This window comes from Papio anubis, chromosome 15 (assembly GCF_008728515.1).
Source record: "Papio anubis isolate 15944 chromosome 15, Panubis1.0, whole genome shotgun sequence".
NCBI lineage: Eukaryota > Metazoa > Chordata > Mammalia > Primates > Cercopithecidae > Papio > Papio anubis.
Window position 1 is genome coordinate 21,586,485 of NC_044990.1, and position 18,886 is coordinate 21,605,370.

At 36.3% G+C, this 18,886-nt stretch overlaps 1 protein-coding gene across 2 annotated transcripts in view; it reads left to right on the plus strand.

The window, feature by feature from the left end:
* DNAJC15 (DnaJ heat shock protein family (Hsp40) member C15) overlaps positions 1 to 18,886 on the plus strand; it is a 163,152-nt gene that overhangs the window by 128,924 nt on the left and 15,342 nt on the right. For both annotated transcript variants that reach the window (XR_001896804.3, XM_003913822.5), the window contains exons 4-5: positions 1,498 to 1,574; positions 8,228 to 8,298. Coding sequence is in view for 1 of the 2 variants with exons in the window: in XM_003913822.5 (XP_003913871.2) it covers positions 1,498 to 1,574; positions 8,228 to 8,298 (148 nt within the window). In the remaining variant the exon portion in view is untranslated. The remainder of the gene's footprint in view (positions 1 to 1,497; positions 1,575 to 8,227; positions 8,299 to 18,886) is intronic.

Sequence of the window (18,886 nt, forward strand, 5' to 3'; positions counted from 1 at the left end):
TAAGTCTGATGTTAAGTCACACATTCTCCACTTGGATATTTAAGACATTTCAAACTTAATATATCCGAAATCATTCTCCTCATGTCTGTTATTCACAACAAATAAACAGCTGCTCCTTTCCTAAGTCATTAAATGACAGTTTGACAGTTTAGGCCAGAAACCTTGAAGTCATTTGCACAGCTTGGGTTTTCTTGAAAGCAGAGTGAGATAAAGATTAGCAAGCTATACCTTTATTAAAGAGTGCTCTTAGCATAAACAACTCCAGAAAGAAAGGGAAGGATAAGCTAGGCTTCAGTGCAGTCCTACCAAAAGCCTCAAGCCAATCTCACAATAACCTCTAAGGAAGGATGACCATTGTAGTTATCCCAAGTTGGGGCGAGGGGTCATAGGATTAAATGACATTACCCAGGAAGTGAGTATATATAAGAAGTCCAAGGACTGAACCCTAGAGAACTACAGTGTTTCTATCCCATGTCAACCAGTCAGTAGATACAGGCTGCCCTGCAAAGTGGGATGAGCTTGACTTCCTTTAGGCAAGGCAATTCCTAAAGTGTCTGACAGCTGGGAGCTATCAGCCAGCCACAGCCCCAGTGTCTGGGGAGTAAGTCCTTCACTCCTGATGGGGGATCTGGTGAACACATAACAGTGTCCTCAACATCATTCTTAATTTTTCTTTTACTCATCTCCCAAATTCAATCCATCAAGCAAATGTTAGTTCTGTTTTCAATATGCATCCAGAATCTAACCGTTTTTATCACCTGCTCTGCTACCACCTTAGTTCATACCATCATCATATATTGTCTGGATTATTGTTATGTTTTCTGAACTGGTCTGCTGCTTGCACCTTTCTATTGTTTACATGGCAGTTAGATTAAATCGAAGTTAGATTGTTACTCCAGTGCTCTGGCTTCTCCCACTTAAAATTCTAAATTCCTTCCATTGTTTACAAGGCCCTCCACAATCTGGTTCCCATTACATCTTGAATCCTCCTCTTCTCCTTGTTCACACCTCTCCAGGAGCATTGAAACCTTTCAGTCCAGCTTCCCAGTCTCTCTTGGCTTGCCTGTCTGCTAGTGTGACATACTCCCCACTTCATCAGTTCCTCCCCATTCTCTGTTGGCTAGTGTAAAAGGCTAAACAATGTCTGCCATATCAACATTAAATGACTTGATCAAGGTTATCCAATGAGAAAAGTACTACAGAGCTTAGAAAAAGTTCAAGCATTTTGCTTCTACCAATCTCTTTTGTTCTTCCTGTTATATCTTGGTGTAGAAAAATTAATCTGTTTTAAAGTGAAAAAAAGTTAACATTTTTTAAGACTTCCTATTGGTCAAAATTTCTTGAGAAGTTTCATTGTTTGGTGCTTCCCCCCTGCCCATAATTTTGAGTTGACTTCTAGTAAAATGCATTACTCTCACTGCAGCTACACGATGAGATTAAGGTCATGCCACCTCATATGTGTAACTAATGATTTCTTGCTCTTTCTTTCCTATACAGAGCTTTTCATTCTACTATAAAGGAGGATTTGAACAGAAAATGAGTAGGCGAGAAGCTGGTCTTATTTTAGGTGTAAGGTAGGTGTGCAGCATAAGTATTGTTTTGTTCTGTGACCAAGCTTATCTTTAAAAAAGAGAAAACGTTACAATAAGGTTATACTTAATATTTAAAATTAAGAGTAGGCAGCAGAGGAAAAAATACCAAATTTTTACATTTTAAAGCCTCAAATCTAAAAGTATCCCACTCCCCTAAAAAAACAAAACAAAACAAAAAAACAGGCAAAGTTGTGAAGTTCCTTTATTCTTTAACAAGGATCTATAATTGAATACTAATGTTTCAGTTAATCAAAATATCCCTTTTTGTGACATTCTCTCTGGACTCAGTTTTATAATTTGATATGTATCATTTTTAAAAATTATAATGCAGGATATGTTTCATAGTTCTTTTCTGCTTCTGTATTGTGACATCAAGCATATTTATTGTACTTGTTTCACCTTAGTATCCTTTTATTGTCTAACTTTGGACAATATGAGAGAAAATTAATGATATATGATTGCTGTGTGATATCATTTAACATTTAATGTTAAGAATATTTTCCCCTACGATATTCATTTGTTTACCATATATTCCCTTAGAGCCTACTCTCAAGTTTTTGTGGGAATTGGTTACAGTATGTCAGGTACAACAAATCTTCTGATGATATAATCAACACAATTAAGCAAATTAGATAATAAAGTCCTATATTGACAAAACATTTTTGATATCTTGTAAATTTTTTAAAATTTAAAGATTTTTTTAAAAAGCCAAAACATTTTATATTTTTTATGACGAAGCAGAAAAAACGAAAGAGTTGGGAGGAGGAACCCAGTTTAGCTTGGTGCTTTATTTAAGAGATCTCATCTAAGAAGAGATGAGATCTCTCCTTATCAGACAATAGAAAATAGAAAATCATTTTAAACATGAAAGTCAGATTAGGAAGTTAGCTATACTGCCAACTATTTCTTGCTTAGTATCATTCAGAATGGCATCGTTATTTTTCCTGAACTTTTATTGGCCTCCCAAAATACCCTGTTAATGATCTTGAAATCTGAGTATGAAACACATTATAAAACCAAGTACAAAGGTTTTTGAGGATATCCTTTAATATTATGCAGGGCACTTATGTTGTTAGGACAGACAGGAATTGCCTATATTTTTACACTCTCTTAAGATATGTTTATAAAGTTTTATCCCATAGAACTGAAAGCTATATAAAATTCACTTGGAAGATTCAGTGATTAGGACCACGGACTCTGGTGATATCAAGTAGATCTGGGTGCAAATACCAGTTTACCACCTGCTAAATGGGTGACCCCAGTTTCATCATCTGAAAAATAGAGATAATAGGTTAGTTTTAACTACATGAGGTTGCCGTGAAGATTAAATTATATAATATATGTGAACTTCTTTTTTTGGAAGTTTGTTTTTTTCTTTTTAAACTTTTAGGTTCAGGGTTACATGTGCAGGTTTATTATAAAGATAAACTCATGTCACGGGTTTGTTGTATAGATTATTTTGTCACCCAAGTACTAAGCCTAGTACCCAATAGTTACTTTTTCTGCTCCTCTCTCACCTCCCACCCTCCACCCTCAGGTAAGCCTCCGTGTCTGTTTTTCCCCTCTTACTATTTAGCTCCCACATATAAGTGAGAACATGTGATATTTGGTTTTCTGTGTCTGCATTAGTTTGCTGAGGATAATGGCCTCCAGTTCACCCATGTTCCTGCAGAGCCCATGATCTCATTATTTGTTGTGGCTGCATAGTATTCCGTGGTTTATATGTACCACATTTTCTTTATCCTGTCTACCACTGATGGGCATTTAGGTTGATTCCTTATCTTTGCTATTGTAAATAGTGCCACAGTGAACATGTGTCTGCAACACATGGTACTTACTAACTACTCAATAAATGTCAGCCAAGCAAAGCAGATTCTTCCCCGGATTCTGTCGCTTAGGCATTGCCCTGTATGATCTTGGTCAAGCATTTTTGTTTTGTTTTGTTTTTAGCTTTTCTATACTTTGACTTCTTCATTTTTGAATTGAGATTAATAATATTCTGCCTTGTTGGAACAATATAAGAATGATATGATGATACCTTTGTATATAATACCTACCAAATATCAGGTGCTGAAAAAAATTTGGCTCCTGTTTCTTTCTATGTCTGTCACGAATGCAGAAGCTAGACATTTGCCCTAACACATTAAGTGGAAAGGTAAATAAAACTTATCTGCTTTCATCTAGCCCTTTCTTTTCAGTCAGGCAGTGTTGATTACGACAAGATGATTTAAGATGCGAGTATATTGCTATGGTTCCATTTTCTGTGATCCTTGATTCTCAGCTAAGTAGACTCTGTAACAGGCAGGTGAAGGTGAAACGGAGCTGATCCTTTGGGTAACCTATTTGCAAAATGCTCTGTGTGTACTAGATGATTCTGTACATTCTGACATATTACATATAATGAGAATTGTTTATTGAAATGCATATTTGAGTCTTTGCCTTATGTTTTTCCTTGCAAGAGAGTAGTGTCCTGTACTATAACTGATGTCTATAACAAAAAGCCTGAATTATTTTACAAAGCTGCCCAGGAAAATTGTTTTTCCACCTGGTATAGTAAGTCCTCACTTAATATTACCCATGGGTTCTTGTAAACTGTGACTTTAAACAAAATGACTATAATGAAACCAATTTTTTTTTTCATCAATGTTATAAAGAAAGGATGTTGAAGGAAATGACATTATTCAGGGACCTGCCATACATTATTTTGCTTAAAATCACAGTTTTTAAGAACCTATCAACAACATTGTATATTGTCTGAAATGATGCACATTTATGTTTTGTTTTTTTTCCAAGACGGAGTCTTGCTCTGTCGCCCAGGCTGGGGTGCAGTGGCACGATGTCCACTCACTGCAAGCTCCGTCTCCCGGGTTCACGCCATTCTCCTACCTCAGCCTCCCAAGTAGCTGGGACTACAGGCGCACGCCACTGCTGCTAATTTTTTGTATTTTTAGTAGAGACAGGGTTTCATATTAGCAGGATGGTCTCCATTTCCTGACCTTGTGATCCACCCGCCTCGGCCTCCCAAAGTGCTGGGATTACAGGCGTAAGCCACCACGCCCAGCGCATTTATGATTTCTAAGCTTTCTAAAAACTTTTGTGGAACTCTGTTTGTATAAACTATATTAGTCCATTCTCACACTGCTATGAAGAAATACCCAAGACTGGGTAATTTATAAGGAAAAAGAGGTTTAATGGACTCATAGTTCCACATAGCTGGGGAGGCCTCAGTTATGGCAGAAGGCAAGGAGGAGCAAAGGCACATCTTACATAGTGGCAGCAGGCAAGAGAGCGTGTGCAGGGGAATTGCCCTTTATAAAATCATCAGATCTCGTGCGACTTAGTCACTATCACGAGAACAGCACAGGAAAAACCAGCCGCCGCCATTCGGTTACCTCCCACCAGTTCCCCTCCCATGACATGCAGGGATTATCGGAGTTATAATTCAAGATGAGATTTGGGTGGAGACAGAGCCAAACCATATCACTATATGTTACTCAAAAGCTCAGTAGTGAAGAAAAAAAGACGAAACCAAAACTGCTCCATTTGCCACAAGGTCCAAGAACACCACTCCACATATCCCCACTGCCAGCCAGGTGCATTCTAGGGAGCCGTTTGAAATCTCTGGTCTGGGTAACATCATATTTAAAGTTAAATTTTCAGCTTCATAATGAAGTTGTGTATACTGGAGGTATATCATCATAGCTACATTTAATTTTTATACTAAACTTAAAAACTAGGCCTCTCTCATGTTGTTTAATCTTTACAACAACAAGCATGTATTAATATTAAAATGTATTAAGGTCCAAGAGACTTAATATAATAATAACTAAAAGGAAATAAACACTGCCAGCAAAGCAGAATAGGTCTCATTTCCAGAGCTCACCATTAGGAGTCTGATCATTATTATCTTAAAGGCATAGTGTTTTGAATGCCATACTTATGCATATGAACTTTCCTTCCTTGTGTTTACTTTAGTTCAGTGGTTGGTGTACCTCAGTATGCATAATACTTTATGGAATTTTGTGTACAAAACCATGTGGACTGATTTTCATAGCGTTGTACTTGATTATCAAGGAAATTTGACAGAGACATATATGTGTGTATGTGTGTGTTGTGTATATGAAATTTTGGTTTTACTGAACTTTGATCTTCGTTATTTAGAGGGCTACCTGGTAATGAGCTTTATGAAATAAGGTTTTTAAAGCTCCCCCTTTTTTACTTTAAAATTATTTGCATAGTAATTCTTTATAATATTAGTATTTACTAATATGGAGTATTTGTTCTTTTAAGGAGTTTACCTTTTATAGTCATTTTTGGAGGGTGATGTAAAATGCATTAATAAGCACCTGCATTATATGCAATCCTAAGTTCTGTTTTAAGAAACAAATCATAGCTTCAGCCCTAAAGTTATTTAGAATCTACCTAACATGACATGCCAAATACATACAGAACAGCTAGAAAACATGAGTAATAAAGGCAAGACGTGCTACAGAGCACCTGTGTAGCAAAAAAAAAAAGGAGGTGATAAATGTAGATGAGCCACAGAACTCGAAATCATTGAACTGTAATATTTCAATGTAATATGTTTTTTATTTCTTAATAGACAGTTAAACAGTATAGTGTTCATACATCTGGTATGATGTTTAACAGTTACTTTCTCAAAATTTAGTAGTCTTTTAACCAGACAATGTTTAATTGTCTATCTGGGAGATACCCACAAGCCAAAAAGTAAGTTTAGAATGCTGCCTGAAAGATGTAGGTAAACAGCCAAAAGGAATACTCTTAAGTCCTTCTAGGAAAATATTTAATTCATTTTACTCATGGAAGACTATGTTATGTGCTTACTCAGCAATTCATAGTGCATTTTAATGTGCTTGGTGATCTGTCACTTACCCACGGATTAGAGGTAGCAAGTAACTAGCAAGGAACTTCCAAAGACTAGAACAATAGCAGAATCAAGGATTGACCAGTGATAGCGTGGGGGAGGCACTGTTCAAAATGGAACTTAAACGAATAACATTCTAGGTCTATTTAGTAGGAGGACAAGCAAACATCTGCAGACCTTGAGAGTTTAATCGGTGGTAGTGACAATGCTGCAAGCCATCCAAGAAATGTGAAATTAGGTTATTCACACTTTATTTTCCAAACACAGGAGATATCTAATACATTCTCATAAGCATCCTTTATTTTCATGTGTGCTAGGTTATGTTAATCTTTTTACTTATATTATCTAATTTATCTTTAAAATAAACCTGGGAGGTAGTAGGTTTTATTACATGTATGCTACATGTGAGAAAATTGCAACTGAGTTTAAGCAAGACAAACTTTCACAGCTAATAAATAGTAGAATCTGTACATGCTTTTAACTATTATGTTGTGGTTCATCCATGCAAATTAAATTATTTTGAGCTTTACAATAATTGCCTGGTGCTTTAAGTCAACTATTATTATCCCCCATTTGAGACTCAGAAAAGTTAAGTAGCTTAAACAAGATAGTATAGCTATTAAGTAGCAGTAGTAGGATTTTGTTGTTGTTAGTGTTAATTTTTTTTCCTTGCCTAGAAAATGTACTAATGAGCAACATTTCCAATACTGGATAAATTGGGTTCTACCCAGATAATTTTAGGATTATTTAATTATCTACTTTAATTTTTGTGTACTGCATAGGCTTTAACAGCCAAGCTTTTCCCATGGGTTTTTTTTCCCACAAAGCTAAACAACTATGAGATATAAAGAGTTTTGAGATCCTTTGTAAAGATAAAAGATAACTATAATGAAGCACTTGCTACATTCCAGGTACTGTTTTAACACTTCGTAGGCATTAACTCATTTAATCCTTGTAGTTGCTCTAGCCCTGTTTTACAGTGAGGAAACTGAAGCACCAGGAGGATAAAAATTTGATCAAGTTTACCCAATCTTGAATATCAATGCTGGGATTAAAATCCAGCAGTGGGCCAGGCATGGTGGCTCACACCTTTAATCTAGCACTTTGGGAGGCCGAGTTGCGCAGATCACGAGGTCAGGAGTTCGAGACTAGCTTGGACAACATGATGAAACCCCATCTCTACTAAAATACAAAAATTAGCCGGGTGGAGTGGTGCGCATCTGTAATCTCAGCTACTCGGGAGGCTGAGGCAGGAGAATTGCTTGAACCCGGGAGGCGGAGGTTGCAGTGAGCTGAGATCATGCAACTGCACTCCAGCCTGGGTGACAGAGCAAGACTCCTTCTCAGGGGGTAGGGGCATGGGGAAAGTCCAGCAGTGTACCTCTGGAATCCAAATACTTTTCTGCTACACCATATATACTGCCTTCACCCCAAATAACTTAGAAGCATAAGTTTTCAAACTTACAGTGTTGTCTGCAGATGCTGACTCCCCTAACCTATATATTGTTTTGTTTTATAAATTGAGAATAAGGACTGGCATTACAAAGGACTGAAGAAAAACACATGTAACATTGAATCAATGATTTATTTTGATGGTTAGTAGAATTAAGTGGAAAGCTGTAATTTCATATTTGTCCACAAGATGGTGAAATTCTCATTAAGTTTTAGTTTCTTGAAACCCATATAAACCGTTAATTTATAATCTGTATTTGTCACTATTTATTATAAGCACTTTAATTTCTTTTTACAGCCCATCTGCTGGCAAGGCTAGGATTAGAACAGCTCATAAGAGAATGATGATTTTGAATCACCCAGATAAAGGTAAGTAGAATTCCTGTTTTTCATAACAAGTATATCAAAATATGCTGTGAATTCCTTTCCGATTACTTAAAGTCATTATAAATGATGTAGTTGAGATGGAAGTTTGTGTGCCACATGTATTGTGATTTTTTTTTCTCATAGAAGAGCATTTAGATTGGAGTGATTCACACAAGTAGATTTATATTATCTGCTTTCAAGAACTTAGTTGCTGGTTTTTATATATGACTTCCCGAACCCATGTGATGCACCTACCATTTTGATCAAGAAAAATCAAAAACATGAGTTATGAAATGATTTGGGCATAACAAGTTATATTTATTTAACCTTAAATGTAAAAGCACAAGAGTTAGAGGATTTCCTCCAAATCTGTGAATGTAATATGTCATAGATGATTCTGAATTTCTTAATTTTATTCTGGAAGACTCTGAGGCCGAGCCATTTGTTTTTAACTGGCCAGGTTTTTAATGTAAATTTATCTTACAGAAAGACAATTATTATAACTTTAACTACACTACAGCTGCTTGAGAGAGAAAGCCCATATGTTCATTGCTGTTTCTGCTTTAAAATAACAGATGGTAGAAAGTTACACTGTATTTCAGAAGTCAAAGGGGGGTGGGGGAGGAGAGTGAAGGGTTTCTTGGATTCTTATTTACAGACTTTCAGTTTTCTAATTATTTCAAAAAAAAATTAAAAACAAATTTTGGATTACTCTCCATCCTAACCAATACCAAAATAAGGCATTCCTTTTCAGCTTTCTCACTTAATTACTTACCATAAAAATCCTTTTCGCTGAGCATCATCTCTGTTGGTTTTTGCACTTACTGTTCTTTAGTGTGAATAAACATGAGAATAAACTTTGAAAAGAGGTTTTGCTAAAAATTTCTAAACAGTTTCAACAGTTACTGAAAGATTCACTCGGCTAATTTACTTTGCATTGTGGGCTTTTGGAGTAATTGGCTAAGAAAGAAATGTGTTGAAGTGCCTCCTTGAAGCCCTCTGTTTCCTAAACAGTCCCTGTTCCTTCCAGGACAAGTGAATACCCTTCTCTGATTGATTGCAGTAGGGTCAAGCACTCCTGTCTGTCTTTCCGATGATTGACAAGTTGTTGATTGTGCCCGCTGGCAAGGAACCAAGTTCTAAAATGTATCTAACAATATGTATTTTTAGATAATTCTAGTAAAAAAGAAAATGTTTGTCTATCTTATGAGCCAGTAGTATTTAAAGAATTACTTGATTTATTTTGAGATGGTATATTTATTCGAGGTGGGATTGTTGACTGTAGTGGGCTTACTAATATCCTTTAGTCTGGCCCTGTGTGGGTAGCTGGGTGTGAAAGAATGGACTTGGGAGCGAGAGGTCAGCATTTTTCTTTGGCTTCTACCTTCTAGCCAGCATTGTGGCCTCAAATACTCCTTTAACTCCAAATATGAGTTTTATTTCTAAAGTCATTTTTATTTGCATTATTTAATAACCTTTTATGCCTGTTCAATTAATGCAGAGGCTGTACCCTATGTTTCTGTTCAGATCAGATTTTTAACATGAGAAAAATGCTTTTTTTTTTTTTGGATTGTTGTACCCTCTTAAGAATATATTGACAACTGTAGACCTTTTTTCCATATAACTGCTCATTCACCCAAAATTTAAAAACATTTGGAGTTTCAGAAAGTTCATGCACTTCCTAAAACCCATCCATATAGTCACAGTTAGGAACTCCTGCTCTAGCAGAAGTGTAGTGTGATAGGAATGTTGGAACTTCTGTCTTTGATGGAGCTGGGAGATGATAGCTCATAAACCTGAAAATTATCTTTTGAGAAGGAAGATTGGTTTGTTTTCAATGGGAAGACAACAGATTTTCAAAAATGCCTCATTGCCTTTGGAAAGAGAAATCCAAGAGTATTTGGGGAAGTATGAGAATGGGCAGCTCTTAATTTTGTTTCTTCTTCTTAGAATCCTTCAACATACTTACTTGGGCCAGGTCACCACTAGGTATTATAGGTAGTTGGAAATACTTAAATCTCATTTCTAGTGCTTCTGAATTCATGAATATGTTTCCCCACCCCACCCCCAAGTAACTTTTTGGTTGGTTTTGCTACCAGCTGATAGGACAAGTTTGGAATTTCACATGTGTGACCGACTATAATTTGTTACACATTTCATTATCAGCTGTGCAAAGAAAGTGACACCAGAAAATTAGGTGTGGGAAATGGCTGAAAATAAATCTTTGTAATTAGTTTTAAATAAGCATTCAGATGTATTTTGGTAAAAAAGAAATTTTTCTTTTTCAATGTAATGAGATAAAAAATTGATGTAGTAAAAACATCTCAGGTCCTTGATCTAATGCTTTCAAGGCTAATATCTTTTAGACTGCTTTTCTTAAATTGATGAAGAAAGAGGTTGGTGGTTATGAAATGAGTGGTTTTACAGTAACGCGTAGTGAATATAGAAGGGGAGAGGACAGATTGCTCAGAGATTTCTTACAGGCTGTCTAATGCGGTCTTAATCAATGTGTATTTTGCCTATTCTTGCCAGGCCAGTTTGTGCAAGTTAAAAACAGAAATCAGAAGTAAACATTTAGAAAGCTTTATAACATCACCATGATACCCAAATGTGTGATACTTTCCTACTGTGTAAAAGTATCGGTCCACTACAGATTGGAAATGTTTAAAACATTTAAAAAGTACTCCTTTGCTGTAGCTTGAGAGGCGCTGATCTAATCAATGCTGCCTCCTAAATCTGGACTTTCTGCTCTGTCCCGGGGAAAATGTCCTATTAGCTCTCCTTCAAGACTTTTAGTGATTAAGAGCTTCCTGTTCACAAGGCAACTTGCTCTACTGGTGAACAGCTCTAACTACTAGAAAGTTCTTTCTTGTATTTAGATGAAATCTGTCTGCCTGCAGTGGGGAGATTCTCAACCTTTTCCCACTCATACGCCTTTCAATAAACACACAGTATTCTCACACTTCCTTATTAGAGTGTTTAAGTCAAAATTAAATTAAATATTGGGATTAAAAACAAGTCAAAGTAATTATGCTGTTGAATGGATTTTCTCTAATTACTCTCATTGTAAAAGAAGCTAATTTTTGTTTGAAGTCCTGGTAATAATATATTATAATTTCTTACAGTACATTACATTAAAAACGTGTTCTAAATATTTAGAAAAAGAAAGAGGTGATCACCAAGAGTCAACATGGATTCACTAAGAAATGGCGATGCCTAATGAGCTTGTTTTTTTTTTTTTTTTTTGATAGATTTCATAGACTCTTTGTTTTGGAGCGTTCATCTTTTCCCTTCATTTCAACATTTTAGGTTTAAACCTTTGTGTTAACTAATTTTTTTGGTGAAGAGATAATTTGGTTTTAATCATGCATTGATTTTCCTTGATAAATGCTGAGATCCTTAAAAGTAAAGAACATAGCTTATTCTTCATAACTTATGGCTGACACATCATAAACTCTAAATTCATAATTTTTTTTGGTGAGTAAATGAATAAACAAATAGATAAAAACAAGGCAAACAATCGGTAGGTAAAACAGAATTGGGAGTGATAACTAATATATTAAATAATTTCTTAGATTAGATTGACAGGAAACAACCTGACACTAATCTTCCATTTATTCAAAAATTATTTATTTAGCACCTACTATGTGGCAGGCATTGTGCTAAATCTTAAGACAACTTCAACAAGACAATTAGATCTCTGTCCCCATGGCAGCATGCATTCTAATGGAGGAGCAGACAAAAAAATAAGTAAACCTATTTCAAGTTGTAGCAAGGCAATAAAAAGTATGAGCTAAGATATAAAATGTAGGAGAGAGGCAACTTTACATAGGATGACTGGGAAAACCTCTGTGAGGAGACTTAGGATGAGAAAGAGCTAGCTGTGTGAAAAGTGGTAAAGAAAGTAAAGGGGCTTAACGTGCAAAGCCTCTGAGGGAGGAAAGAATTTAGTGTGCTGAAAGACCTGAAGGAAAATTAGTGTGATAGGAATATAATAGGCAAGAGGAAAGATAGCATGAGGTAAAGTGGTAACCAGATTTTTAAAACTAGATATGTATTATGATAATGAAATACTGTAAGTTCCATATAAGATTTCAACTTTGTTCTAAATGCAAAGGGAAGTTACTGTTAGCTTTTAAGCACTAGAGTGATACAATTCAGTATACTTTTTAAGAGGTCGTTTTTCTTTCATCCTCAAACTCCACTTTTTAAATTTTTAAGTATACTTTTTATTGAAGTATAATATATGGGCAGAAAAGTGCACAAATCGTAACTGTATTCCTTTTTCACTTTGCCAACCTTTGCTCTGATGGTGTAAAAATATTGGTGGGTAAAACTGGTGGTGTCTTAACATTAGTCAAGGCAGTGACACCAATCTGTCCATATATGCATATGGGAAAAATGAATCCTGTGATGCCATATGCAAAATTAATTCTTAATGGATTATAACCTGTTAAAAGAAAAACTTCAGACAAATTTAGCCGAGTTTATTTGAGCAAGGAACGATTCATGAATTGGGCAGCACTCAGAACCAGAAGAGGTTCAGAGGACTCCCTTAACAGCATGAGCAGCAAGCTTTCATAGGCCAGATACAAAAGCAAAGCGGAGAATCACCTGATTGGCTTCAGCTAGGCATCTGCCTTATTTGGCATGGACATGGTATGGTGAAGCATTTACCTTGTTTGAGCATGGTGTGATGAGTTGGCTGCTTGTGATCAGCTGAAACTGTGTGTGTGTTATACTTCTAAGTTGGGTTTCAGTTTGTGTAAGCACTAAGTTAGGTTGTAGTTCATTATGTAGGAACTAAGTACAGAGACACAGAGACAGCCCCAGGCTAATGACATCCTGCTTATTTAATTTAACAAACCTAAATATGAAAGGTAAAACAAACTTCCATATTAAAAAAAACACAGACTTAGGCAAAGATTTCCTATACAGGGCATAAATTAAAGGGGAAAAGTTTGCCTCTGTTTATGAAAAAAATTAACTGTTTATTTTGCCCTTTTTTGAAAGTTGATAAATATTGTTATCAAGAAACTCTGGCCTCTTAAAAGAAATTGGGTAGCATTCTTTACTTTCTGAGTATTCGTGTAAGATTAGTGTTATTTCTTTTTTTTTTTTTTGATATGGAGTCTTGCTCTGTCGCCCAGGCTGGAGTGCAGTGGCACAGTCTTGGCTCACTGCAAGCTCCACCTCCCGGGTTCTCGCCATTCTCCTGCCACAGCTTCCTGAGTAGCTGGGACTACAGGCGCTCGCCACCATGCCTGGCTAATGTTTTTGTATTTTTAGTAGAGACGGGGTTTCACTGTGTGAGCCAGGATGGTCTCGATCTCCTAACCTCCTGATCCACCTGCCTTGGCCTCCCATTAATCTTATTTCTAAGTATTTGTAAGAGTTCACAAATGAAGCCATCTGGGCTTGGAGACTTCTTTGTGGGAAGGTTTAAAATTACTGATTCAATTTATTTATTTCATTTTTATTTCTTCATTTTTTAATTTTTGAGATGGAATCTTCCTCTGTCGCCCAGGCTGGAGTGCAGTGGCACGATCTCTGCTCACTGCAACCTCCACCTCCTGAGTTCAAGTGATTGTCCTGCCTCAGCCTCCCGAGTAGCTGGGTCTACAGGTGTGTGCCACCAAGCCCGGCTAATTTTTGTAGATTTAGTTGAGATGGCATTTCACCATGTTGGCCAGGCTGGTCATGAACTCCTGACCTCAAGTGATCCGCCTGCCTTGGCCTCTCAAAGTGCTGGGATTATAGGTGTGAGCCACTGCACCAGGCCAATTCAATTTATTTAAAAGATACACATTTCTTTCACATCTTTCATTTCTCCCTAATATCGTTTTTGTTAGGTTTTTTTCTTAGGAATTTGTTCATTTCACCTAAAATTTCAGGTCTATTGTTACAAGTCGGTTCATAATATCTTCTTATTACCTTGGTAATGTTTGTAATTACAGAGTTAAGCCACATTTTTATTCCCAATATTAGTAATTTATTTATATCATCTCTTATTTTATTGATCTCTATTTATAAAATAAATTTTTGCATCATTGTTATTTCATTCCTTCCACTATCTTTGGGTTTAATTTGCTGTTCTTTTTCTAATTTTTTGAAATGAATATTCAGATCACTGGTTTCAGCTGTCATTCAGTTCAAAATACTATAATTTTCATTGTGATTTCTTTCTTTGACCTGTGTGTTATTTGACATGCATTCCCTCATTTTTGAACAATAGAGGATTTTGTAGTTATCTCTATAGTATTGATTTCTAGCTTAATTCCATTTGGGAAGAGAACATACTCTGATTTCAGTGATCTAGCATATGGTCAATTTTGGGAAAAATTTGTGATCACTTGAACAGAGTGTATATTCTGCAGTTACTCGATGCAGTGTTCTAGATATGTGAATAAAGTTTGTTGACTGTATGTTGAGAACTTCTTTATTCTTACTATTTCATGTCTGCCTACTCCATTATCTGTTAAGATAGGGGTAAAACCTCCTACAGTGATTGTGGATTTGTCTGTTTCTTCATTTAGATTTTTGTTTGTTTATAGTGAAAAGGATTTTGGGGGCAAATGATTTAGGATTGTTATATATTACATATGGATTTCTCCCTTGTTTTAAATATCTCTCTTTGTTTATAGTAGTGCTTTTTGCCATAAAGCCTACCTTATCGAAAATATGTATAGCTGTACCAGCTTTCCTTTGGTTAGTGTTTACGTGGTATGTCTTTTTTCCATCTTTTTATTTTCAGCCTTTTTGTATGTCTCTTGGTTTGTCTCTTCCAAGCAGCATGCAGTTTTCTTTGAATGTGACAATTTTAGACTTTTAATGTAACTATTTAGTCCTTTTACATTTAATGTAGTTACTGGTATTTGAATATATACATATACACACGCACATATATATGTTGGCTGTGTGTGTGTGTGTGTGTGTTGTGTGTGTGTATATATATTTATGTATAAAACATGTTACTTTTGGTTTTCTATTTGACTCACCTATATTCCTTTTTCTATTCCTTGACTTTTAGTTGGTTCAGTTTTTTTACAATTTTATAATTTTTTCTTTAATAACTTGATAGATACATTTTTTTAAAAGACAATTTATTTTGAGAGGCCTGGGCAAGAGGATTGCTTGGGCTGTGGAATTCAAGACCAGCCTGGGCAACATAGCAAGACCCTTTCTCTAGTAAAATTTTTAAAAAATTATCTGTACATTGTGGCACATGCCAGTTGTCCCAGCTACTTGTAAAGCTGAGGTGGGAGGATTGCTTAAGCCTGGGAGATGGAGGCTACAGTGAGCTATGATCATGCTACTGTACTCCAACCTAGGTGACAGAGTGAAACCCTGCCTCAGAGAAAACAAAACAAAACAATTTCTTTAGTGACTGTCCAAAGAATACAGCATACTGGCTGGGCGAGGTGGCTCACACCTATAATCCTGGCACTTTGGGAGGCCAAGGTGGGCAGATCACGAGGTCAGGAGATCGAGACCATCCTGGCTAACACGGTGAAACCCTGTGTCTACCAAAAAAAATACAAACAAAATTAGCTGGGCGTGGTGGCGGGTGCCTGTAGTCCCAGCTACTCGGGAGGCTGAGGCAGGAGAATGACGTGAACCTGGGAGGTGGAGCTTGCAGTGAGCTGAGATCGCTCCACCACACTCCAGCCTAGGTGACAGACGACGGAGGGAGACTCCATCTCAAAAACCAAAACAAAAAAAACAGAAAAAACTACAGCATACTTTCTTGACTTACTACAGTCTGAAATAAAATATTACTTTGGCCACTTCTCAAGTAATACTGGGACTATTAGTTTTTTCCAGTTTATTGTTCTTTCTTCTATGCTGTCTTAACTATCTATTAAGCTCTTAATTTCATTTCTAAAATTGCCAGTTGATTCTTTTTTTATGAAATCCAATTCTCTGTGAAATTCTCTATAATTTTATGTATCTTTTCTGTCTTTCCTCTGTTTTCTTAAATACATTACTTATAGTTATTTGGATTTCAGGCCTTCTGTTTGTATGCAAAGTAAAATTTTTAAATGCCCTACATTTTGTATGAAAGCAACAGTTTTCAAACTTTTTTGTCTCATACCAAAAAAGACTTTATATGGATTCTGTGAGTATTTACAATAATAGAAATTAACACTGAGTAATTGTTTTCTTTTTCTTTGTTTTCATTGAGACAGGGTCTTGTTCCATTGCCCAGGCTGGAGTGCAGTGGTGTGATCACAGCTCACTTCAGCCTCGGCTTCTCAGACTCAAGCAATCGTCTCACCCCAGCCTCTCAAGTAGTTGGGACAATAGGCGTGTGCCAACATACCCAGCTAATTTTTTATTTTTATCTTTGTAGAGATGGAATCTCACTGTGTTGCCCAGGTCCCGAACTCATGGACTCAAGCAGTCCTCCCGCATTGGCCTCTCAAAGTGCTGGGATTACAGGCATGAGCCACTGTGTTGGCCTAAAACTGAGAAAGTTTAAATATATTTACCTATTAATTCATTTAAAAATATTAAACTTGTCATATTAATATAGATAACATAATCTTTATAAAAATTTGTCTTTTCCACAATAAAATTTGTGAAGACTAATGAGTAAAGTGACATTGTTTTACCTTTTTGCACCTCTCTTTTAATGTCTGGCTTAACAGAAAGTACCCTGATACTTATATCAACCTCTACATTTATTCTCTTGTGATACATTGTTTTGTTTAAATGTATGAAGAAAATACGACTTCACACAAATGAGTAGTTGGGAAAGGAAATAGTATTTTATTCATCTTTTCAGATAATTGCAGATATTCTTCATTGCTGCTAAACCAGAACTCAACAAGTGGTAGTTTCTTAAAGATTAGTTGCATTGTGGAACCTGAAACCATGCCAATGAACTTTCAAAGTCTCTTATATTAAAATCCATTGGTCTATCTTTTACTTTGAATTTTCTTTTTTCCCATCTGTGATTTTGTAACATCATTCATTGGTCATTTGGGGAATACTGCTTCACTGAGAGTTACAAATCATCCAAGTGTTGATGTATTTCATTTTATCAGTATTTCTAAAGATGTGGTCCCCACACTGTCAGCAGCTTCCCCTGGGCATTTGTTAGACATGCAAACTCTTGGGTTCTACCCTAGACCTACTTAATCAGAAAACCTGTGGTTGGGGCCCAGCATTTTGTGTTTTACGAAGCCCTCCAGTTGATTCTAATGTACACTAATGTTTGAGAACCACTGCTCTACGGGTTCCAGCTGGGTTTCTGGGGTGTTCAGTGGGGTTCCTATGCCTGGAAGGTTCTGATCTCTAATCACAGTCTCCTTAGCATTTTGAAACTTCCAAAAACTTTACTATGCTTTTCAGAAGGTTCTTGCTTTTTTCAGAAACTTTCTACTTTGCTTCTACCCTGTATAAGTTCAGAATTTGGTATGTACTTAGAGGGAAAAATCAGCTGTGTATGAGGCTCTGTTTTCAAGCTTGCCTTTGTCAGTTGAGTTCTAAATCTTTGAGTCTACAGTTTTTGTCTTAGCAGCTTGTGATACCTTGCCTGCCCCAGCAGCAGCCTTTTTGTGTCCTTTGCCCATACTTTTAATTTCTTGCCTCACACCAAGCATTGTCAAATAATCTAAGGGAAAAAGCAATTTCAGAATGTCATTTTACCTCTCTAAGTTTCCTCCCCTTCCGGAATCTTTGGACCCTCAAGTCATGGTTTTCTTAGAAGTTTCTCTTAGAAGTTTCAAGAGGTGGGGTTTTTTAGTAGTGGTTTCATTTTTGTTGTGAATTTTGTCTGGCTTTTTTTTTTTTAGTTGCTTTCAATGTGAGCATCTAACGTACTCTACTCCATCATAACCAAAAACAAAAGTAAAGAAAGTTACTTTTGAGACAGTATGACAAATGAATTGACTAGCCGGTCATCTAGGAGGCTGGTAGGGTAATCTGAGTGAGAAATAATGATGACCTAGTTTAGGATGGAGACAAGAAAGTGAATTTGAGATATGTTTTAGAAACAGAAGCAACAGTTACTGCTACTTGATTTGACACAGGGCATTTAGTATTTCCCCTTGATTTCTGAGTCAAAAAATTAAGTAGATGGTAGAGCTATTTACTGAAATGGGGATGATCTAGAGTGGACAAGTGGATTGTAAACAGGTTTAGGAGAAAAGAAAATATTGTCTTGATGTTAAATGAATTAGTCAGTAGATTGTCCAAGTGGGAATGGAGAATAGGAATTGAATAAATGACTCTAGAGTTCAGAGAAGCAGACTGGACTTAAGAATCATCAACTTAAGATGCTGTTGAAACCAACTTTAAGAGGTCATGAGAAGAGAAAGTAAGGATAGAAATAGGAGGAAAAAAACCGGAACATCCAGGTCTAAGGAACCAAACACGTATAGATCAAGTTAGAAAACGGGAAATCATCAAAGGAGACAGAAGGAAAAAAATGTAAGGAGAAAATGATACCATAGAAGCTAAGATAGGAATGTATTTAAGGAAACCAAGTGATAAACTGGGCTGGATGCTGCTGTGAGAACCATTAAAATAAGGATAGAGAGGAGGGTCCAGAGTATTTTTTTCCACATTGGAAGACTTTGATGAC